General features: G+C 48.3%; 1 protein-coding gene across 1 annotated transcript; it reads right to left on the bottom strand.

Annotated features, from left to right (window-relative positions):
• Nucleotides 1–3,514: 3,514 nt before the first annotated feature.
• Nucleotides 3,515–22,926, bottom strand: FSTL3 (follistatin like 3). Its single transcript, XM_079960935.1, has 5 exons — nucleotides 22,444–22,926; nucleotides 12,293–12,478; nucleotides 7,800–8,015; nucleotides 5,328–5,555; nucleotides 3,515–4,229 (listed from the first exon to the last, which is right to left on the bottom strand). Exons 1-5 carry the CDS (start codon nucleotides 22,502–22,504, stop codon nucleotides 4,177–4,179), a joined length of 744 nt encoding a protein of 247 aa, XP_079817061.1. The 5' UTR covers nucleotides 22,505–22,926; the 3' UTR covers nucleotides 3,515–4,176.
• Between the last annotated feature and the right edge of the window lie 1,654 nt (nucleotides 22,927–24,580).

The raw sequence follows: 24,580 nt of genomic DNA, 5'->3' as shown, positions 1-24,580 counted from the left end.
AGTTCACATTATTATTATTATTATTACTTTTATTATTTGTTATTAATTGCATTTATATACCTCCCTATACCTGCAGTTCACGTTATTATTATTATTACTTTTATTATTTGTTATTAATTGCATTTATATACCTCTCTATACCTGCAGTTCACGTTATTATTATTATTATTACTTTTATTATTTGTTATTAATTGCATTTATATACCTCCCTATACCTGCAGTTCACGTTATTATTATTATTATTATTATTGTTGTTGTTGTTGTTGTTGTTTATATACTCCCCTATACTGCAATTCTTATTCTTCTTCTTAGCATTTATATACTGCTCCATACCCGCAGCATATCGACACAAAAAACAGTGACAATTTGTTGTGGACAAAGGACAGCTGGACATATAAAGGGCCCCATGACCTTCAGGAGGTTAGGACCTCATTAAACCGAAACCCGGTGCTGTCATCACCCATCTCCTCTAATCATAGAGGTGTAGAGCATGAGACCCCCAAGGGTCATCCATCCTGACCCCCCTGCAATGCAGAATTTTTCCCCCCACGCCATGTGGGACTCAAACCCGAAACCCTGAGATTCAAGAGTCCCAGGCTCTGCCGACTGAGCTACCCATTCTGGAGGAGGAAGGCAGGAGTTGGGGTTTCAGTGCGCAGAGAGGCGATTATGTTTATGTTGTTGTTGTTTAGTTGTTTAGTCGTGTCCACCTCTTTGTGACCCCCTGGACCAGAGCACGCCAGGCCCTCCTGTCTTCCACTGCCTCCCACAGTTTGGTCAAACTCATGCTGGTCGCTTCAAGAACACTGTCCCACCATCTCGTCCTCTGTCGTCCCCTTCTCCTTGTGCCCTCCATCTATCAGGGTCTTTTCCAGTGAGTCTTCTCTTCTCCTGAGGTGGCCAAAGTCTTGGAGCCTCAGCTTCACAATCTGTCCTTCCAGTGAGCACTCAGGGCTGATTTCCTTCCGAACGGAGAGGTTTGATCTTCTTGCAGTCCATGGGACTCTCAAGAGTCTCCTCCAGCACCACAATTCAAAATCATCCATTCTTCGCCGATCAGCCTTCTTTATGGTCCAGCTCTCAGTTCCATACATCACTACTGGGAAAACCATAGCTTTAACTATACAGACCTTTGTTGGCAAGTTACAGATAGGTAGCCGTGTTGGTCTGCCATAGTCAAAACAAAAAAAATTCCTTCCAGTAGCACCTTAAAGACCAACTAAGTTAGTTCTTGGTATGAGCTTTCGTGTGCATGCACACTTCTTCAGATACACTTCTGTGTATCTGAAGAAGTGTGCATGCACACGAAAGCTCATACCAAGAACTAATTTAGTTGGTCTTTAAGGTGCTACTGGAAGGAATTTTTTTATTTTGTTTAGCCTTCTTGATGGTCCAGCTCTCACTTCCATACATCACTACTGGGAAAACTAGAGCTTTAATTATACGGACCTTTGTCGGCAAGGTGATGTCTCTGCTTTTAAAGATGCTCTCCAGGTTTGCCATCGCCTTTCTCCCAAGAAGCGGGCATCTTTTAATTTCGTGACTGCTGTCACCATCTGCAGTGATCATGGAGCCCAAGAAAGTAAAATCTCTCACTGCCTCCATTTCTTCCCCTTCTATTTGCCAGGAGGTGATGGGCCCAGTGGCCATGATCTTGGTTTTTTTGATGTTGAGCTTCAGACCATATTTTGCACTCTCCTCTTTCACCCTCATTAAGAGGTTCTTTAATTCCTCCTCACTTTCTGCCATCAAGGTTGTGTCATCTGCATATCTGAGATTACATTTATACGGCCGCCCAAATACCGGGTGCTCTGCAAAGCCACCGGCGATCTTAACATGCCCAGCGGCCCACTTGTCACCCCATGCCCTTAAACACCTAAGAAACCCTCTCACGGAAAAACTTTGAAACGTTGTCTCTCGAGACAGACGGATGCCAAGAACAAAATAGCTGCATTTCTATAAACAGTCAGTGTCTTCTCATTTAAAAAAAAAAAACCTTTGGAACTCCCTATCTATTGATGTCATCCTTTGCAGTGTTCTTTTTGGCACCCGTTAACATTTTTTTTGGAGAAGCCTGCCCGCATGTTTACAAAGCTGATGAGAGTTTCTGTTTTTAGTCTCTTATTGCAACATTTTTTGATTGTTGCTGCTGATGTTTCAAATTGATGGTTTTATTGTTTCATTGAGGTTTTCCTTGTTTGCAATCAAGAGTGGTGTGTAAGTTTTATGATACAAATAAACGGGCCCAAAACTGGAAATCACAGTCGTATCGTTTCCAGCAAACGGATTAGACCAGGGGTCAGCAAACTTTTTCAGCGGGGGGCCGGTCCAGCGTCTCTCAGACCTTGTGAGGAGCCAGACTTTATTGGGGGGGGATGAACGAATAGCTATGCCCCACAAATAACCCAGAGATGCATTTTAAATAATGCACACATTCTACTCATATAAAAACACGCTGATTACCGGATCTATCTATCTATCTATCTATCTATCTATCTATCTATCTTTTCCTTCCTTCCTTTTCTTTCTTTCTTTCTTATCTTATCTTATCTTACTTTCCTTCCTTCCTTTTCTTTCTCTCCTTCCTTCTTTCCTTTCCTTCCTTCCTTCCTTCCTTCCTTCCTTCCTTCCTTCCTTCCTTCCTTCCCTTCCTTCCTTCCTCTCTTCCTTCCTTCCTTTCCTTTCCTTTCCTTTCCTTTCCTTTCCTTCTTTCCTTCCCTCCCTCCCTCCCTCCCTCCCTCCCTCCTTTCCTTCTTTCCTTTTCTTACCTACCTTCCTTCCTTCCTTCCTTCCTTCCTTCCTTCCTTCTTTTTCTTTTCCTTCCTCCCTCCCTTTTCTTTCTTTCTTTCCTTCCTTCCTTCCTCTCTCTCTTCTTCCTTCCTTCCTTCCTTCCTTCCTTCCTTCCTTCCTTCTTCACCCACACCCCAAATTACAGGGGAGTGGATCAGATGGGGCCTAAGGGCTCTAGCCAACGCTAGCTTCTCCTCAGAGTAATCCTACTGAAGTTAATGGCTAGGACTCACTCAGCTCCATCCGTATCAATGTCTCCGGAGCAGAATTTAGCTGGATACATTCCTAAAACAGTGAGCCAGCCTGCTTTCCTGCCAGCCTAAACTTTGGAACTACCTAACACTGGATATCAGGCAGGCGTCCTCAGAGTCCTCTTTCTGGCACCTGTCAAAAAACGGCACATTTTTGTTTAGACATGCTTGTCCATCTTATAAATATGTTTAGAAAGTTGCTATGGGTTTTAATCTGTCATTCGCCTGCTGCTATTTTAACTTAGAGGAAAGGCTGGTTATAAATGAGATTGTGTTGCAAACCACCCGGTGATCTTCGGAGGAAGGACCGTGGATAAATTTAATTTCAACCCATCATTAATAAACATCATCATCATAATCCGACAGGTAAAAGAAGCATGTAAAAAGATCGGGACACAAAGGTATTTTTTGTTCTTGTTTTTATAGAAAATAGGCTTTTTTAAAAAATGTAGAAAGAGAACATTTTTAAAAACAACAACACAACAACACCCAGCTTATGAGGCACTCGGTGTGACCATAGTGGTGAATTTAAATTAGAGAGAGATATATAAGTATATATATTTTTAAAGTCTAAAAACTGGTAATTTGTCTGGGTGAGTTCCCGCCCCAAAGTGTGCCTATTGGCTTGATCGCTGTGATGTCACGGAATGTTTGTGGGAAGAGTCAGCGACGGGATGTTAACAAACGGCGCAGCTTCAGGAGTTGGGGCAGGGCCTGAGTTTTCAGCACAGAGAAAAACCTCCCGCAGGATTTTAGGGCAGGGATAGGGTGTCGCCGAGAGGCAAGCAGAGAGCAGAGAACCCCATACTGATCTGAGCTAAGCTGCTAGACCTCAAGAACTGCAGTCCCGTCTTCCCCCTCGTTCTCACAATGTGGAGTAGATCTCCCTCCGCACTTTTGGAGGAGAATTCTGCAGAGTGGGGGGGGGGCAAAAGAAGGAGGAGGAGGGAAAACTGGGGCAGATATGCTTAGGTTACATCAGCCAAAATATCTATCTATCTGTCTATATATATATATATAAATAAGGCTGTCGTCGTCTTTTGGTCTTAATAAATATCAGATATATACGGTCTGTACATTGTTAACAGATAATGCCCCAGGCGTGTTGGGAATCGGATAGATCACAAAGAAAGGTTCAGACGTAGTTTTCCTCGGCTTCATCTGTGTCCAGCGGGTATCGGTTCGGGGCTAAGGGAGAAATCAAAGCAGGAGAGGGCAAAATTCAGGATTTGCACAGAACGGCACCGTCAGCATGGGCCTCTCCGCCCGCAAAGAACTTACAATCTGGAGGCATATTTCCCGCAACACCCAACAGAATTATGGGATCTGTAGTTTGCCCCTCCCATAGCTACAATTCCCAGATGGGTGGAATTGCTTAGGGGGTCCAAAGGATAACAGAGCATAAGACAGCTTGGTGGCCAGAAAGAGGCGGACAAGGCGCGATCCAACCGCCTTAGGGACTCCGGATCTGTGTAGGTTTACTCCCGAGTTTTTTCTTTCTCCCAAAGATATTCCACAAACAGGGCCGGATTTAGGTCTAATGAGGCCCTCAGCCAGGCATAAGCAAACTCCGGCCCTCCAGATGTTTGGGACTACAGATCCCATCATCCCTGACCACCGGTCCTGTTACCTTTGAAGGTGACCCGGAAACTACAACTAATCCAAAATGCAGCAGCTAGACTGGTGACTGGGAGCGGCCGCCGAGACCATATAACCTACACTGGCTCCCAGTACGTTTCCGAGCACAATTCAAAGTGTTGGTGCTGACCTTTAAAGTCTTAAACAGCCTCGGTCCTGTATACCTGAAGGAGCGTCTCCACCTCCATTGTTCTGCCCGGACACCGGGGTCCATCTCCGAGGGCCTTCTGGCAGTTCCCTCGCAGCGAGAAGCCAAGTTACAGGGAACCAGGCAGAGGGCCTTCTCGGTGGTGGCGCCCACCCTGTGGAACGCCCTCCCACCAGATGTCAAAGAGAAAAATAACTACCAAACTTTTAGAAGACATCTGAAGGCAGCCCTGTTTAGGGAAGCTTTTAATGTTTAATAGGTTATTGTAGTTTAGTGTTTTGTGGGAAGCCGCCCAGAGTGGCTGGGGAAACGCAGCCAGATGGGCGAGGTATAAATAATAAATTATTATTATTATTATTATTATTATTATTATTATTATCATCATCATCATCATCCTGCAGGGGAAACCCCTAACTCGCCGAGGTGTGAGACCCTAGGCACACTGGGGCTGGAGCCCTGGCAAACAGAGTCTCGGGTCCTGACCCCACGGGAAAACCTACCTGTGCAGCTTCCATAATGTCGGACGCCGATCGATCTCCCCAGGAAGCAAGTGGCTCTTCGGAGGTGGCAGGTGGAGGGGTACGTGACGTTGTTGTTCCCGCAGATCGCGTGGTCAATGTCGGTGGGGTCCGGGCAAGGGGCGGCCCGGCACATGACGCAGTGGGCGCTGGCGGTCTGGTCCACGACACACGTGTGGGTCCCGGGACACACGACAGTGGAGCATGATTCTGCACAAGGGGACACACACACACACATATCAGAGAAATAATAATAATAATGATTTATTATTTATACACCGCCCATCTGGCTGGGCTTCCCCAGCCACTCTGGGCGGCTTCCAACAAAATATTAAAATACAATAACGCATCAAACGTTAAAAGCTTCCCTAAACAGGGCTGCCTTCAGATGTCTTCTAAAAGTCTGGTAGTTGTTGTTCTCTTTGACATCTGGTGGGAGGGCATTCCACAAGGCGGGCGCCACCACCGAGAAGGCCTTCTGCCTGGTTCCCTGTAATTTGGCTTCTTGCAGGGAGGGAACCACCAGAAGACCCTTGGAGCTGGACCTCCGTGTCCGGGCTGGACGATGGGGGTGGAGACGTTCCTTCAGGCATACTGGACCGAGGCCTTTTAGGGCTCTAAAGGTCAGCACCAACAATTTGAATTGTGCTCGGAAACGTACTGGGAGCCAATGTAGGTCTTTCAGGACCGGTGTTATGTGGTCTCGGCGGCCGCTCCCAGTCCCCAGTCTGGCTGCCGCATTCTGGATTAATTGTAGTTTCCATTCACCTTCAAAGGTAGCCCCACGTAGAGCGCACTGCAGTAGTCCAAGGATCAAGATCAGCTGGAACTTTGGGCGAGCTGTCGCCACTTTCTGTCATGAAATTCTACTCAATACAGCAGTACCTTGGTTCTCAAACTTAATCCGTTCCGGAAGTCTGTTCCGAAACCAAAGCGTTCCAAAACCAAGGTGCGTTGCTTTCCCATAGAAATGAATGCAGAACGGATTAATCCATCCCAGGCTTTTAAACGAACGCCGCAAACCCGGAAGTGAGTGTTCTGGTTTGAGGACGTTTTTCGGAAGCCGAACATCCGACTTGCCTTCCGATTGAACGCTGGAAGCCGCCGCAGCCGACCGTAAGTCGTGCCCCAGTTTTCGAACATTTTCAGACATCGATCGGACTCCCAGAACGGATTACATTTGAGAACCAAGGTACGACTGTGTTGGCGCAAGTAACAATAATAATAATAATAATAATAATAATAATTTATTATTTGTACCCCGCCCATCTGGCTGGGTTTCCCCAGCCACTCTGGGCAGCTTACAACAAAGATGAAAAGTACACTAAAATGTCACATATTAAAAACTTCCCTGAACAGGGCTGCCTTCAGATGTCTTCTGAATGTCAGGTAGTTGTTTATCGCTTTGACATCTGATGGGAGGGCGTTCCACAGGGCGGGCGCCACCACCGAGAAGGCCCTCTGCCTGGTTCCCTGTAGCTTGGCCTCTCGCAATGAGGGAACCGCCAAAAGGCCCTCGGTGCTGGACCTCAGCGTCTGGGCTGGACGATGGGGGTGGAGATGCTCCTTCAGGGATACTGGGTCGTTTAGGGCTTTAAAGGTCAGCACCAACACTTTGAATTGTGCTCGGAAACGCACTGGGAGCCAATGTAGGTCTTTCAAGACTGGTGTTATGTGGTCTCGGCGGCCGCTCCCAGTCCCCAGTCTGGCGGCCGCATTCTGGATTAGTTGTAGTTTCTGGGTCACCTTCAAAGGTAGCCCCACGTAGAGCGCATGGCAGTAGTCCAAGCGGGAGATAACCAGAGCATGCACCACCCTGGCCAGACAGTCTGCGGGCAGGGAGGGTCTCATCCTGCATACCAGATGGAGCTGGTAAACAGCTGCCCTGGACACAGATTTGATCTGTGCCTCCATGGACAGCTGTGAGTCCAAAATGACTCCCAGGCTGCGCACCTGGTCCTTCAGGGGCACAGTTACCCCATTCAGGACCAGGGAGTCCCCCACACCTGCCTGCCTCCTGTCCCCCAAAAACAGTCCTTCTGTCTTGTCAGGATTCAACCTCAATCTGTTAGCCGCCATCCATCCTCCAGCCGCCTCCAGACACTCACACAGGACCTTCACTGGTTCTGATTTAAAAGAGAGATAGAGCTGGGTATCATCCGCATACTGATGGACACCCAGCCCAAACCCCCTGATGATCTCTCCCAGCCGCTGCATGTAAATGTTGAAAAGCATGGGGGAGAGGACAGAACCCTGAGGCACCCCACAAGTGAGAGCCCAGGGGTCTGAACACTCATCCCCCACCACCACGCAAGCCACGTTTTGTCCGATAACCTGCCGGACCCTTTGCGGTTGGGTTTAACAAACCATAGTTTCTAGAGCGCTCGTGTTTTTTCTTAGTCAAACTTTGGAAGATGCCCATGGTGGGAGTTTGAAGCGGGGAGACCAGCTTACTTTTGCACCGGCCTTGATACATGACTTCCAGGTCGGGTTGTCCCCTGCATTTTGCCGTCAGAAGCTCGCATTCGTCTCGGTAGGTGAAGCCATCGGATCCGCACACCTGAAGTTTCCGGGAGAGGTTGGTGCAATCTGGGGCGCAGCTACAGTGTGGGCGTCCATATTTCATTTTGCAGACCTTTCCCGGACCGCAGTCCACCCCTTCGCAGCTCTCTGAGGAAGGAGGAATTGAGAGGTGGTTATTATTATTATTATTCATCCGAAGCATGGCAGAACAGTTAAATTAAAATCTGCAGAAAGCAGAAGGAAACGGAGAGAAGCAAAATCGTACCCTCCAACATTTCTCCAATGACAATAGGGGCGTCCCGTTCCAGCATGATAATTATACTATTTATACCCCACACAACTTACTGGGTCGCCCCAGCCACTCTGGGTAGCTTCCAACATATATAAAAAATGTAACAAAACATTAAACATTTTTTAAAATACCTTCCCTATACAGGATTGCCTTCAGGCGGCTCGGGGGTCGGATAACTCCATCCCCTCCAACGTTTCTCCCCTGAAAATAGGGACATTCTATTCCATCCCCTCCAATGTTTCTTTGATGAAAATAGGGATGTCCTATTCCATCCCCTCCAACGTTTCTCCCCTGAAAATAGGGACGTCCTATTCCATCCCCTCCAATGTTTCTCCCCTGAAAATAGGGACGTCCTATTTCATCCCCTCCAACGTTTCTCCCCTGAAAATAGGGACCTCCTATTCCATCCCCTCCAACGTTTCTCCCCTGAAAATAGGGACGTCCTATTCCATCCCCTCCAACGTTTCTCCCCTGAAAATAGGGACGTGCTATTCCATCCCCTCCAACGTTTCTCCCCTGAAAATAGGGACGTGCTATTCCATCCCCTCCAATGTTTCTCCCCTGAAAATAGGGACGTCCTCTTCCATCCCCTCCAACGTTTCTCCCCTGAAAATAGGGACGCCCTATTTCATCCCCTCCAACGTTTCTCCCCTGAAAATAGGGACCTCCTATTCCATCCCCTCCAACGTTTCTCCCCTGAAAATAGGGACGTCCTATTCCATCCCCTCCAACGTTTCTCCCCTGAAAATAGGGACGTGCTATTCCATCCCCTCCAATGTTTCTCCCCTGAAAATAGGGACGTCCTCTTCCATCCCCTCCAACGTTTCTCCCCTGAAAATAGGGACGCCCTATTTCATCCCCTCCAACGTTTCTCCCCTGAAAATAGGGACCTCCTATTCCATCCCCTCCAACGTTTCTCCCCTGAAAATAGGGACGTCCTATTCCATCCCCTCCAACGTTTCTCCCCTGAAAATAGGGACGTGCTATTCCATCCCCTCCAATGTTTCTCCCCTGAAAATAGGGACGTCCTATTCCATCCCCTCCAACGTTTCTCCCCTGAAAATAGGGACGTCCTATTCCATCCCCTCCAACGTTTCTCCCCTGAAAATAGGGACCTCCTATTCCATCCCCTCCAACGTTTCTCCCCTGAAAATAGGGACGTCCTATTCCATCCCCTCCAACGTTTCTCCCCTGAAAATAGGGACGTGCTATTCCATCCCCTCCAATGTTTCTCCCCTGAAAATAGGGACATCCTCTTCCATCCCCTCCAACGTTTCTCCCCTGAAAATAGGGACGCCCTATTTCATCCCCTCCAACGTTTCTCCCCTGAAAATAGGGACCTCCTATTCCATCCCCTCCAACGTTTCTCCCCTGAAAATAGGGACGTCCTAAGGAAAAGCAGGATGTTCCGGGGTCAGATCAGAAACCGGGACAGCTTCTCTGAATCGGGGACTGTCCATGGAAAATAGGGACACTTAGAGGGTCTGGTATTTAAGCAGAGGTCAGATGTCCAAGAGCCAGGGATTTCCCGTTGTGATTCCTGCATTGCATTAGTTTGATGACCCAAGGATTCCCTAAAATTCCACGCTTCTCTTAAAAACGACGCAAGATTGCAGTCCTCATGACACCCCTGGGACAAGTTGGAGGGTCTGCAAAACTGGGGTTTGCAACGATGCGCCCAAAAACTTGGGTTTTGCAGGAGAGGGGAGTTTTTTCCCCAAGACTTTCCACGGAGAGCTTTTTCTCGCACAATAGACGCCCCTGTTCCTTTGCCGGCTTCCGTGACATGAAAACAACAAGTCAGAGAGAGGGAAGGATCTGTCTGGGGGAGGCAGCCGGGATGGGGGGGAGCCCCTTGTGTCTGTGGGGAAGGAGGGAGAGTCTCAGGAGACAGACGGGTGCATTATGTTGGAGGGTCACCCCAGGGCAAAATTAAAAGTCTGGCGGAGATGGGAGAGGGGCGAGACGCACAGTTCCTCCCCCCCTTTGAGACGTGGGTGGGCTTTCTCTGGCTGTCTGGGAAAATGTCACCCCCCCAAGGCAAGTCTGGGGGTGGGGAAAAGCAGCGCCCGTTTTCCCGGCAGCGTCCTGCCCCACAAGGAGGGCGCAAAGAACCAAATCTAGGGTTGCCGTATTTCAAACAGTGAAAATCCGGACACAAAAGTTATTGAGATTGGTTTGTTTTTTTCAGGGTGGGGGTTTCCCCCCTCCTGACAGCTCAGAGCAGGAGCTTCTTAATTTAAGGGTCACGGGTTCGAGTGCTGCAGCAGGCAAAAGATTCCTGCATATTTCAAACAGTGAAAATCTGCTGAGCTTTTTTGGGCCAATTCCAGGGGGCAGGGAATAGTTTTTGAACTATTGTTAAGCAACACCTGAGATTCTTAAAGCCTAAATCTAAAGTTGCCTGATTTATTTCATGGTGGTTATCCCGTCTTTTACTTTAATTTAGTCTTTTATATACTGTATGTTCGTTTGGATTATCAACGTATTTTGTACCATTTCGTAATTTTTCCTGTTTTAATTTATGCCAGTGAAGGCTAGTTACAAAGTACGATTTAAGGAAGATCACCAAAAGCGACACTGGGTTGGCACGGCTTCCGATATTCCGGATATATGTCCAGGAAATTCCGGACATCACCCTCCCCAAATCTGCCCCAACTTTTTGTTTGTAGCTCTGGGGGGTTAGAGTAGATGATCCCTAGGGATCCCGTCTACAAAAAGCAGTTTAAGGAAAGTACCGTATTTTTTGCTCTATAAGATTCAAATTTTCCCTCCTAAAAAGTAAGGGGAAATGTGTGTGCGTCTTATGGAGCGAATGCAGGCTGCGCAGCTATCCCAGAAGCCAGAACAGCAAGAGGGATTGCTGCTTTCACCGTGCAGCGATCCCTCTTGCTGTTCTGGCTTCTTGAGATTCAGAATATTTTTTTTCTTGTTTTCCTCCTCCAAAAACTAGGTGCATCTGGTGCGTCTTATAGAGCGAAAAATACGGTATTCTCCACCTGCAGCTCCTTCCGCCTGGAGAGCCTGTTTCTGAACGAGGGGCACGCTCTCTTCTTTTGGGGGGGCCACATACGTAACTCTCCCTAAAACACAACAGCTTGAATGGGTGCGATCTCTGAGCTAGGGAAGTGATGGAGAACATTGCTGTCCCAATATGTCTCCTTGCATTCGTGGTGGCTGCAATCGAGGCTGATAAATTGGAGCGAACGCAGTACTGCCCAACCGGACTTAGGTGGAAACTACGCATATAGAGAGAGAGACATGAGTGGCGCTGTGGGTTAAACCACAGAGCCTAGGGCTTGCCGATCAGAAGGTCGGCGGTTCAAATCCCCACAATGGCGGGGTGAGCTCCCGTTGCTCGGTCCCTGCTCCTGCCAACCTAGCAGTTCGAAAGCACGTCCAAGTGCAAGAAGATAAATAGGTACCACTCCGGCGGGAAGGTGAACGGCGTTTCCGTGCGCTGCTCTGATTCGCCAGAAGCGGCTTAGTCATGCTGGCCACATGACCTGGAAGCTGTACGCCGGCTCCCTCAGCCAATAAAGCGAGAGGAATGCCGCAACCCCAGAGTTGGCCATGACTGGACCTAACGGTCAGGGGTCCCTTTACCTTTACCTTATGCATACACACACACACCGTGAAGATGCTTTTTTTTAAAACAACACCACACATTTCAAAATATATAAATTGAATTGCCATTAGCTCGCCACCGCCACCTAGTGTCAGATTAGTACAATGTGCTTAAAACACACTTAAAAACGACCGCTGCAAAACAGATAAAAAGATTAGCAAGATTTTAAGAGCAAATGGATAATACGGAGAGTTATAATATGTGGATTATGAAATAATATGCAGTCGAAGATGGGAAGAAAAAATCTCAATAGACGGTTATGCAGCTGGCCTTGTCGTAATTTTTCTGTTTCGTAAAACCAAATGAAAATGATTCCAAAAATGAAAATAAAAGACAGTTGAAACGTTTTGTTTGCGGCTGTAGTCTGCCCTCTGCCGAAGAGGGCCACCTGCCTGCCTTTTTCCCCTTTGCTCTGGCGCCACCTACTGCTGGCTCCCAGCTTCCACGGCGCCTTCATAGTGGTGGCCCCTTGCAATTCTTTTTTTTTTAAAAAAGCCCCTCTACCTTTGCAAGGGTGACAGGTCACGAGCCCCAGGATCCGGAGGAGGCTGATCTTGTTGTCCGGGTGCGAGGCGTTCGACCAGGCCATGTCCGTGCTCCCGTTGGCGCAACATTCCTCCCAGCTCACGCCGGTCCGGACAATCATGGTGCATTTCGCCTCGCGCCCTTGCTGCAGCCAGCAGATACCGCCTGTTTGGGAAAAAGGGACCATTAGAACGGAATATCGGCTCTTAAGACTTCAGTTAGCTCGCGGAACTCACCGCCACATGACTAGCCAGCTTACGTGGCTTAGACCAGCACCCTGTCCTCACAGCGGCCGAGTGCCCATAAAACAACCTAGGAGTCCAGATAGACTGTTCCTGGGCCTGGAGGTTTCATAAGAACATCGGAAGAGGCTGCTGTTACAGGCCCATCTATTCCAGGAGCCTGTTCGGACCAACTCTTTATGTTTATATCTATTATTATCAGTGCTTTTTTGGGGGGGGGGGAAACAGGGGTACACATGCCCCTAAAGATTTTGTGAATCTTTGCACTTTTGTCCATTTACTGTATTTATTTCCCCCCGATGTGAACTATAAAATGGTGGTTTTCTTGAGTCAAAATGAGAGTACCCCTAAACATTTTTTAAGAAAAAAAGCACTGACTATTATTATTATTATTATTATTAATATACCACCCTATACCCAAGGGTCTCAGGGCGGTTCACAGAGTAAAATCAACATATAAAACCACAAAATACCTAATAAAAATAAAAACCACAACCCAATAGCCCGCCCCTCCAACTGGAAAAAACAAACAAACCACATTTTAAAAGGGCATAGGAGATCTAGAGCAAAGGTAGACTGTGCTAGGCTACAGAAGTTCTACTTTCACGGCCTTGACTATTGGGAGACTTTGCATAAGGGCGTTTTGTGGTTTCCCAGCAATCAGCAGGATTCGCCCATCCGTACCTATTATTCCCAGTGGCTAGTTTTCCGTGGAGCTTCCATTCTCAGGAGCACTCTATCACCAAATACCCTAAGTGCTTAGGGTTCCTATTCTGCATGCAGAACACCTCCAATATCTCCAGGCAGGGAATACTGCCGTATTCAATACAATACAAGGCTTAGGTGGATCAGTGCGGCTTCCTGCGGCCCTTTTTAAAACCAGCTTTTTATTTCACGGCAATGAGGGCCAGAAACTTGGTTAGGCGTTTAGGGTTGGAAGAGCTAGCCGGGAAGCGAAATCTAAGCGCACTTCTGCACAGAACAAATGATAATAATAAAAAAAGAATTACTGGCTATTCGTAGATATACTTCGACGCTAGCAAAAAAAATAAGCTGATATGATATAAAACATGGGTAGGAAAACTTAAGGCCCAGGGGCCGAATCCGGCCCAATCGCCTTCTCCATCCAGCCCACGGGTGGTCTGGGAATCAGCGTGTTTTTACATGAGTGTCCCTTTATTTAAAATGCATCTCTGAGTTATTTATGGGGCCTGCCTGGTGTTTTTATATGAGTACAGTGGCGTAGCGTGGGTTGTCAGCACCCAGGGCAAGGCAAGTAATTTGCGCCCCCTAACACGTGGATTTTAGCACTCAAGTGCAAGCGCGCCCCCCCAGATGTTGCGCCCGGCCCCCCCTGCACCCCCCACGCTACGCCACTGCATGAGTAGAATGTGTGCTTTTATTTAAAATGCATCTCTGGGTTATTTGTGGGGCATAGGAATTCGTTCATTCCCCCCCCAAAATACAGTCCGGCCCCCCGCAAGGTCTGAGGGACAGTGGACCGGCCCTCTGCTGAAAAAGTTTGCTGATCCCCGATATAAAACAATAAATTTCGGGTATGCGACAACAGGTTGCAATTCCCGTCTGGGAGTTGTCGAGTGCAGAGCATTAGACTCTGAATCTCAGGGTCTTGTGTTCGAATCCTGACTTGGGCGGACGTTGCAGGGGGGTGGATGACCCTGCCAGGACCTCGCTCGCCACAGGCCTTCAAAACAAGCTGGCGAGGGCAGACCCCCTCATTCTTGCCCCCCACCCACAACAAGCCTGATCTCTTCCTCACCCCCCCAAAAAAAACCCCCCTGGACAGACAAACTGTGCTTTGTTTGGCTCTTGGAGTGAAAGATCTGGCCTGAGCGTGTGAGGTCTGTCTGGGACTTCTGATTCCCCCCCCCCATTGCTCATGGCATCCTCAAACCTAACCCCCCCCCCCCGAAAAAAAGTACTACCCAAGACTGCCCGGCGGCAAAGCAGCCAGCCAGCTGGCATCCGATTCAAAAGGCTGTTTGTTCCTTAATCTGGTGAACGAATCGTTCATTTTTTTGGAGAGCAAAGCCCCCGGGGCCATTCCTGTCTGGGGTGCCCCAGACGCTCCCACGTTTCAGGAGGGAGAGGGTGGGGGGGGAAGCTTCCCCATCCCACCCCCAAGGCTCCTCAGTTCAGGAGAGGTGCCCTTTCTCAGTGTCATAAGAAAAAACTGCTCCTTTTTCCCTTATGGGGTATCCAAGAATCATAGAATCATAGAAGAGTTGGAAGAGACCACAAGGGCCATCGAGTCCAACCCCCTGCCAAGCAGGAAACACCATCAGAGCACTCCTGACATCTGGTTGTCAAGCCTCTGCTTCAAGACCTCCAAAGAAGGAGACTCCACCACACTCCTGGGCAGCAAATTCCACTGTCAAACAGCTCTTACTGTCAGGAAGTTCTTCCTAATGTTTAGGTGGAATCTTCTTTCTTGTAGTTTGGAACCATTGCTCCGTGTCCGCTTCTCTGGAGCAGCAGAAAACAACCTTTCTCCCTCCAAGAGCCTGTACAGAGTCCTTATGTAGGTTCCGTTGCAGGAATTTATGTATAGGTTTTTTTTGGGGGGTTGCCCCTCCGGCAAATATCACGCACATGCAGCCCGCTACAAAAAACCAGCACAATCGCTTTTGTGACTTTTGCTATTTGTCCCCACAAAACAGTTCATCGCAGGTTCTCCCTGTCTATTCAAAGGGCCTTTGCTGCACGATACCAAATGTAAGAATTCACTGATAAATGAATAAATGTATCTACGTTTTGGCTCACTGGAAAAACTTCAGAAATTCCTATAGACAGGTGAGCTCAGCTCCTCAGCAGCCCCTCTGCCTGAGTGACAATCCCTGGCCTCCTGATACCTGAGTGCCAGACAGGTAACCGTTCCAGAAATAACAAACCCAGATGGAGACAAAAGGGTGTGATGAACTTGTCTGGTAAACAGGGAAATGTAAATATCTTTTTTGTTCCACTTGATGGGTGTTTGGTGGAGGGCAAGAGGAACCATGGGGCAGGGTCCAGGATGCTCAGATTACGGCCACCAGACCTCCCCTTTCATGTTGTATGAGTGATGTAGTTGGGGGGCTGTAACATGGGGATTAGCAGCTAATAAAAGTTTTGGGGCTCTTTTGTTCGGGGCTTCCATCTTGTTTCACCTGGTGGCAGGTGGGAGTCATGTCGCGACAGCCTTTAATAAAGACCAAGCCTACTGGCTGCTGTTTTGCTCTGGTATTCCTAGCTGGTGTCCTTGTTTTTTGTCCAAGGGAGCCCTCAGATTTCTCCGTTAACAGTTCCCTATCAGTAGGAGAAAATAACAGGCCAATGTTATAAGAAAAAACTGCTCCTTTTTCCCTTATGGGGTATCCAAGAGCCCATATAGAGTCCTTAAGTAGGTTCTCCATCGGTCAAAGAAAATAACAGAGGCCAACCAGAAAATATTGAGAAGCAAAGCAGCTAGTAAGCCTTAATCTGTTGCAACAGGGTCTCCTGCTCACCCCACGCAGGGAGGGCGGAGAGGAACCCAGAACATTGGTGTGCAAGCTCTTATATAGACTTTGGAAATTGCCTCCCCTGTAGCTCAAGGTAAAAGGTAAAGGGACCCCTGACCATTAGGTCCAGTTGTGGCCGACTCTGGGGTTGCAGCGCTCATCTCGCTTTACTGGCCGAGGGAGCCGGCGTCCAGCATCCGGGTCATGTGGCCAGCAGGACTAAGCCGCTTCTGGCGAACCAGAGCAGTGCACGGAAACGCCATTTACCTTCCCGCCGGAGCGGTACCTATTTATCTCCTTGCACTTTGACGTGCTTTCGAACGGCTAGGTTGGCAGGAGCAGGGACCGAACAATGGGAGCTCACCCTGTCACGGGGATTCGAACTGCCGACCTTCTGATCGGCAAGGCTCTGTGGTTTAACCCACAGTGCCACCCACTCAAGACCACCCCCCAAACATCATACATACATCACAGAAAAAGGTGGTCCCCAGCAGAAATTAGAGTGTGTTGCTTCTCTCCTGTCTGCCAGGAGACCTGATCATGCCTTATCAATTGCCTTTTCTGGGTAGCCTAACCATTCCTTGGAGATAACACTTTGTTCCTGAATCTCTTAGGCTTATTGATAACTTTGCTCAGCTTAACAGATATTTGCCAGGCTGTATTTGCAAAGGGAGATGTAAGCCCCTACAGTCCAAAGGCCATTGGAAAGCTTTCCCCATTTCCTTCCTCCTTGCAGAGAAATATTTGAGGTCAATTTGGGAGTGTCAAAACGGCTTCAGGATTCCTCTCCTGTACTATTGCAGAACGTGGTTTGTGTACTTATGTATGTGTTTGCCTTGTACGTTTATGAACATTTATTTTATACATATATATATGACCTTAATGTTGTTTAGTCATTTAGTCGTGTCCGCCTCTTCGTGACCCCCTGGACCAGAGCATGCCAGGCCCTCCTGTCTTCCACTGCCTCCCGCAGTTTGGTCAAACTCATGCTGGTAGCTTCGAGAACACTGTCCCACCATCTCGTCCTCCGTCGTCCCCTTCTCCTTGTGCCCTCCATCTTTGCCAACATCAGGGTCTTTTCCACAGAGTCTTCTCTTCTCCTGAGGTGGCCAAAGTCTTGGAGCCTCAGCTTCAGGATCTGTCCTTCCAGTGACCACTCAGGGCTGATTTCCTTCAGAATGGAGAGGTTTGATCTTCTTGCAGTCCATGGGACTCTCAAGAGTCTCCTCCAGCACCAGAATTCAAAAGCATAAATTCTTCGGCGATCAGCCTTCTTTATGGTCCAGCTCTCACTTCCATACATCACGACTGGGAAAACCAGAGCTTTGACTATACGGACCATTGTTGGCAAGGTGATGTCTCTACTTTTTAAGATATAAGACCTTAGAATTCCTATAACAATCAGCAGCGAGGCCAACTTCCCGAACCTTTTTAATTGGAGAGCTGCTTAATTTTGAGGTCAATTTGGGAGAGTCAAAATGGCTTCAGGTTTGCTCTTCTGTACTATTGCAGACACAGGGACGCGGGTGGCGCTGTTGGTTAAACCACAGAGCCTAGGACTTGCCAATCAGAAGGTCGGTGTTTCGAATCCCCGCAATGACGGGGTGAGCTCCCGTTGCCTGGTCCCTGCTCCTGCCAACCTGGCAATTCGAAAGCACGTCAAAGTGCAAGTGGATCAATAGGTACCGCTCCGGCGGGAAGGTAAACAGCGTTTCCGTGCACTGCTCTGGTTTGACAGAAGCGGCTTAGTCCTGCTGGCCACATGACCCGGAAGCTGTACGCCGGCTCCCTCGGCCAGTAAAGTGAGATGAGCGCCGCAACCCCAGAGTTGGTCACAACTGGACCTAATGGTCAGGGGTCCCTTTACCTTTACCTTTACTATTGCAGACACGTGGTTTATAGACTTATGTATGTGTTTACCTTGTACGCTTATGAACATTTATTTTATATATATATGTAAGACCTTAGAATTCCTATTAGCAGCGAGGACACCTTCCCGAACTTCTTTAATTGGAGAGCTTCTTAATTTTGAAGCCGCCGGTCCTCATTGTTCTGCAGATGGCAGAATACGCCTGGCTGGGTCTGCCAACCTGCCATGGTCTCGGCAGATTCACAGAATCAAAGAGTTGGGATTTTTATACCCAAAGGTCATCCAGCCCAACCCTCTACAACGATGCGCCCTCCTCCAAGTGTCCCGGAATTACAGACAGGGTTGGGCTAGCTAGATGACCCCTGGGGGCACATTCCAGCTCAACAATTCTGTTGTTTTATGACTCCTTTAAATCTCAAGCAACTGCAGGGCTGTGCCGTGGAGAAAGGCAGCAAGGGAAGTAATAGTGCCACTGTATTCTGCTCTGGTCAGACCTCACCTGGAGTACTGTGTCCAGTTCTGGGCACCACAGTTCAAGAAGGACACTGACAAACTGGAACGTGTCCAGAGGAGGGCAACCAAAATGGTCAAAGGCCTGGAAACGATGCCTTATGAGGAACGGCTAAGGGAGCTGGGCATGTTTAGCCTAGAGAAGAGGAGGTTAAGGGGTGATATGATAGCCATGTTCAAATATATAAAAGGATGTCACATAGAGGAGGGAGAAAGGTTGTTTTCTGCTGCTCCAGAGAAGCGGACACGGAGCAATGGATCCAAACTACAAGAAAGAAGATTCCACCTAAACATTAGGAAGAACTTCCTGACAGTAAGAGCTGTTTGACAGTGGAATTTGCTGCCAAGGAGTGTGGTGGAGTCTCCTTCTTTGGAGGTCTTTAAGCAGAGGCTTGACAACCAGATGTCAGGAGTGCTCTGATGGTGTTTCCTGCTTGGCAGGGGGTTGGACTCGATGGCCCTTGTGGTCTCTTCCAACTCTACGATTCTATGATTCTAAGCTTGTTTCCTCCTGCTCTGGAGGGCAGGACTCGAACCCGTGGCTCCATGTTATGAGGAGGGAGCTTCTGACTCAACGTCAACATTGCTTTCTGATAGCAAGAGCTGTTTGACGGTGAAATGGACTCCCTTGGCAGGTGGTGGTGGAAGGTTTTTTTGCAGAGATTATTATTATTATTATTATTACCTGCCCATCTGACTGGGTTGCCGTCCGCCACGGAGAGGGGTTTCTTAGGTGTTTAAGGCCACGGGATGAAAAGTGAGCCTCTGGGCATGTTAAGATAGCCGGTGGCTTTGCAGTGCACCCAGTATTTGGGTGCAGTGCACCCAGTATAACCGCAATCGCCTCCCTGCGCCTAACCCCCCCCAAAAAACCCCTGCCTTCCCCCTCCAACATGGGTAGCTCAGTCGGCAGAGCCAATCTCAGGGTTGTGAGTTCGAGTCGCACACGGGGCAGAAAAAAATTCCTGCATTGCAAGGGTCCAACCCTTTCGATTCTATGATTCTGCGATAGGATTTGACCCGCATCGAATGAGGCTGCGTTTTCATATTTTAATGTTTCAATATTTTAATGTTGTATTTTAATCTTGTTTTTAAGTTGTATTCATTCAACTTGTTTTTATTATTGCTTGTTAGCTGCCCTGAGCCCGGCCTTGGCTGGGGAGGGCAGGGTATAAATAAAATTATTATTATTATTATTATTATTTTTATTCACGTTGGGGACTTCTATTTCCCCAGTTCTAGCTCCCTTTAATTCAGGAAAGGTGCAATAGCAGAATGTGCTAGCAATTCAACCAAATGACAGAGGGCCTTCTCGGTGGTGGCGCCCACCCTGTGGAACGCCCTCCCACCAGATGTCAAAGAGAAAAACAACTACCCGACTTTTAGAAGACACCTGAAGGCAGCCCTGTTTAGGGAAGCTTTTAATGTTTAATAGGTTATTGTGTTTTAGGGTTCTGTTGGAAGCCGCCCAGAGTGGCTGGGGGAACCCAGCCAGATGGGCGGGGTATAAATAATAAATAATAAATTGTTGTTGTTGTTGTTGTTGTTGTTATAGCAAGGATAGTAAGCCCTCTCTTGGCCGCAGGAAACTCTCAACCCCAAAGAGAGCTTTGAAACTCTAGACGTTTTGCTGGGGGTGGAGGGAATAAAATAAAATTAGGTATTTGGCCTGCAGGTCTGTCTGTCTGCCTGTCTGACTTGGCCCCCGCTTCCCATCAAAGAGGGACGTCTTGTGCAATTACACCCGAAGAAGATAGGTAAAGCCCTGTTGAAAGATTAATTTTCCCACTTCAAAGGAAGCGTCTCCTTTTTCAAAAACCCCACCTGGTTCGGGAGCTCGGATTCCAGTCTCGCCGTGCGAGGATCCCCCCTCTCCAAACACCAAGGGAGGCATGTTTTTGCGTAAAACATCCTATAATTTGCAAACGGGGAAATCGGGGTGCAGATTCAACTGCTCAGAGCCTTCCGGTCCATCGTCGGCAACCCTAAATTCCAAGTCTACATCCTTCCAGGACTTTGGGCTCCTTCATTTAATTAATTTATTCGATTTGCATATCTCAGGGCGGCTTTTTGCAACAGCAAAAATACACGAGGCTCCTAATCTCAGGTTTGTGGCTTCGAGCCCCACACTGGGCAAAAGATTTCTGCATTGCAGAGGGTCGGTCTGGATGACCTTTGGGTTCCCTTGCAACTCTCTATGAAAATACGGCTTTTCAAACAGCGGCAGCGGGGTACTGTTGCTGGCTACTACTTGTGCTGGCTAGCACGTTGCATATCTTTGTGTTTTTATATCGTAAGCCGCCTTGCGGTCCTCGGATGAAGGGCAGTGTAGAAATTTAATATATACATAATTTTTAGAAAATAACATAATATTTTTTCCTCTGCAATGCAATCACAGCCCAAGCATTCCTGACCCCCCCCCAAAGGAGCCCCCCCAAAACCCGCTTTTGCATTAAGTTTCTGCAACTCTTGAATGCAACAAAAACAAAAAACATTTGCTTTGCCAACTCTACAACACATCCATTTTGGTAAGAGGCGGCCAGAACCGTACGCAGTGTTCCAAGTGCGGTCGCAGAATCACAGAGTTGGAGTCATCTAGTCATCCCATGCAACGCTGGAATATACAGCTGTGTCGTGCATGGAATTCGAACCCGCAACCTTGGCATTATTGCACCATAGATTTTGCCGTCAATTATCTCGATGGAGAAAATTCACGCCAAAGGCACCACAAACGCAGCTAGTTTCCTGGACCGTCTTTGTCAAGGGTTCAGATCTGTCTGGCGTGTAAAATGATAATAATAATAATAATAATAGATAGATAGACGCTTTAATGCTCATGCGCAGAAACCCACGCGCATGATCACTAAGGCACTATGGCACACCATCAAAGATAGCTGAGGGCTACGCATTTGCAGCACAAATGTGGGCAAACCCTAACGGTCTCTTCCAATTCTATTGCTCCTTTTCCAAACTTCCCAGCTGTATCGCTTTAGATAAAACCTTCGGAACTCCCTGCCACTTGAGACCAGGCAGGCGCATTCGCTACACTCTTTCTGCGGCCCGCTGAACACATTTTCTGTTTAGACGAGCCGACCCAGATGTTTAGAAAGTCACTGCAAGTTTCATTCGGTTTTTAGTCTATTTCAGCTTTTTGAAAGTCTTAAATCACTGCCATTTGTTTTTCTTATTGATAATTTATTGATTTTTTTTTTTACAATCAAGAACTCGGGGGGGGGGCATCATTAAAAACCACCCTTTAATTCCTAACCCCCTCTTGCTTTTAAAACAATTTAAAATGGATGGAGGGCATATTTTATCCTCTCCTTTTCAAACCCTCTTAACAGTAACCATACCAGAACTAAAATAAGTTTCACTCCCCCCCCCCCCGCAACTAAAAACATATCCCTTGACTTATCACCTTAAAAATTATCACAGTCTCCTTTTGCAATCCCCTAAAAGCTGGTAATTGATTAATTTTATGTGTTTTTGATATTGTAATTTTAGGGAAGCTTTTAATGTTTGATGCGTTATTGTATTTTAATATTTTGTTGGAAGCCACCCAGAGTGGCTGGGGAAGTCCAGCCAGATGGGCAGGGTATAAATTATTATTATTATTATTATTATTATTATTATTATTATTATCATCATCATCATCAAATAGCGCAGTATTATACTACTACTTCTTCTACTACTACTACTACTAATAATAATAATAATTCGGCGCACCCACATCCATTCTAGGGAGTCAGAACTGGGTTGGGACTGACTCCCGAAAGTTTTAAAACTAGTTCAGGGATCCTGCTTGAATCCCGCACTCTGCACACGCTCAGACGCCCTCTTTCCCATCCCATCCGACGTTCTAAGCATCGGGGGGCTTGGGGAACACCCGCGTTCCCTTGTCCCCGGGGAGGCCTGAGAAACCACTCCACCTCGGGGTTTCCTTGGGCTCCTAAAACCTGGGGGTGTTGCTTAAAGCCCGGCACCCCATTTCCCCAAAAATGCGCTTACCTGAGAAGGAGCCCCTGCCGGCAGCGCAGAGCGCGCTCAGCAGCAGAAGGCAGAATTTCATGGCGAGGCGCAAAAATCCACAGGGGGAAAGGAAAATTAGGAACCTCCAGGAAAGTTCAGATTCTTGTGCCTCCCAAGCAGGAGCGAAGTCTCAGCAAAGGGCAGGCACCTAGCTTGGGAATAATCCGGGGTCCTTTTTGGCACTGCCTTCCCGGGAGGGTGTTGGTCCCCCTTTTAAAAGCACCCCCCTGCCGTCTCCTCTCCCCGCGTCTCTCTCTCTCTCTCTCTCTCTGTGAAGTGTGTGAGGGTGTCTGTAACAGTCTGAATCATAGCTCCACGGGAGGCGGTGTCGAGGGCAGCCAGTAACGTGTCTGGGGAGTGTATTGCGCCCCAGGCCAGCCTGAATGCGGCCAAATCCGGATCGTTAAGAGAAGCATCAATAACGCGCCCTCCCGGGTCGTGGCGCACGCCTGTGCGCTCTCGTTGCGCGCGATGGGAGCGAGAGGCGGCGCAGCTGGCGACGCGCGGCGCTCCTCTTCCCCCTCCCTCCTAAACTTCTGGACTGGGAAGATTAGCATCCTGCACCCCCACCGCCCACCTCCTCAGTCCCAAATTTTTCCTTCCTGGAAATGCTTCTCCAAACTCGTCGTCCCCCGCGCGCCGCAGAGAATCCTCTCTCTTTCTGTTTCCCTCTCCCTTTCCAAACGTCTCATGTCTGGGGTTTTGGGAACGCACCAGAAAACCGCCGCCTCCCATTTGTTTTTGATACCTTTCCAGCGTGGCGACTCGTGGTGGTTTCGCAATCCGGAAGCTTGGACGGTTCTAAAACACTTCCCAACAACCCAGCTCCTTCCAGAGACTTCCAGGAACTGTAGTTTCGTGGTGATGGGAGTTGTAGCTCCGCACGTGGGGCGAACCACCACAGTCCGTTTTGTGCTTTGAACGGAACGGTGTAAGCGCAGGCTCCGTTTAGGGCAGCCATGTCTAAAGCCCGTTTCGCGGGCCCGCTGGTCAATTTATTTTGGCCCCCGTGGTTGTATATGTTTGGGGTAAAATCCTTTAAAAAAAGCTCAGCAACTTTGGTTGGCCCTCATGCATGTTCACTTCATCAAATCTGGCCCTGGTTTGGGCACCCCTGGTTTAGGGAATCTGTGGCATTGGATAATTTGCAAACTGACCCCTTCCCCAAATGATGCTGTTGTTGTTTAGTTGTGTCCGCTTCTTTGTGACCCCCTGGACCAGAGCATGCCAGGCACTCCTGTCTTCCACTGCCTCCCACAGTTTGGTCAAACTCATGCTGGTCGCTTCGAGAACACTGTCCAACCATCTCGTCCTCCGTCGTCCCCCTCTTCTTGTGCCCTCCATCTTTCCCAACACCAGGGTCTTTTCCAGGGAGTCTTCTCTTCTCATGAGGTGGCCAAAGTCTTGGAGCCTCAACTTCACGAAAATGTACTTTTCACCAAATGTCTTTGGTCCCTGATTTTGCCTTGACACAAATATCCAGTCTCCCCCCTGTCTATTTGCATGCTTAAAGGTAAAGGTACCTCTGACCGTTAGGTCCAGTCGTGACCAACTCTGGGGTTGCGGCGCTCATCTCGATTTATTGGCCGAGGGAGCCGGTGTACAGCTTCTGGGTCATGTGGCCAGCAGGACTAAGCCGCTTCTGGCGAACCAGAGCAGCGCACGGAAACGCCGTTTACCTTCGGGCCGGAGTGGTACCTATTTATCTATTTGCACTTTGGCGTGCTTTCAAACTGCTAGGTTGGCAGGAGCTGAGACCGAGCCACGGGAGCTCACCCTGTCATTGCGGGGATTCGAACTGCCGACCTTCTGATAGGCAAGTCCTAGGCTCTGTGGTTTAACCCACAGTGCCACCTGCGTCCCTTCATTTGCATGCTTAGAAGCCAACTAAAGGGCAAAAAAAAAAAAAGTGGGGACCCAAATAGGATGGGTCAGAGTTCTCTGCAATGGGGCTGCAACATCAGCATATTCAGCTAGACTCAGATCCAGATCATAGAAGCATAGAATTGTAGAATTGGAAGGGACCCTCATGGGAGTCCGTTCCACTGCCGAACAGCTCTCTCAGCAAGTTCTTCCTGCTGTTTAGTCGGAAGTACCTTTCCTGCAGGGACGCAGG

The sequence above is a fragment of the Podarcis cretensis genome, assembly GCF_951804945.1.
Source record: "Podarcis cretensis genome assembly, chromosome: 18".
NCBI lineage: Eukaryota > Metazoa > Chordata > Lepidosauria > Squamata > Lacertidae > Podarcis > Podarcis cretensis.
This window is presented reverse-complemented; position numbering and strand designations above follow the sequence as displayed.

Coding starts and splice junctions, on each gene's coding strand:
- FSTL3 (XM_079960935.1), bottom strand. CDS start 22,504: ATGAAATTCTGCCTTCTGCTGCTGAGCGCGCTCTGCGCTGCCGGCAGG. Junction 12,479..22,443: donor CGGCAGGGGCTCCTTCTCAG/GTAAGCGCATTT, acceptor TTTCCCAAACAG/GCGGTATCTGCTGGCTGCAG. Junction 4,230..5,327: donor ACATTATGGAAGCTGCACAG/GTAGGTTTTCCC, acceptor TTTCTCCCTTAG/CCCCGAACCGATACCCGCTG.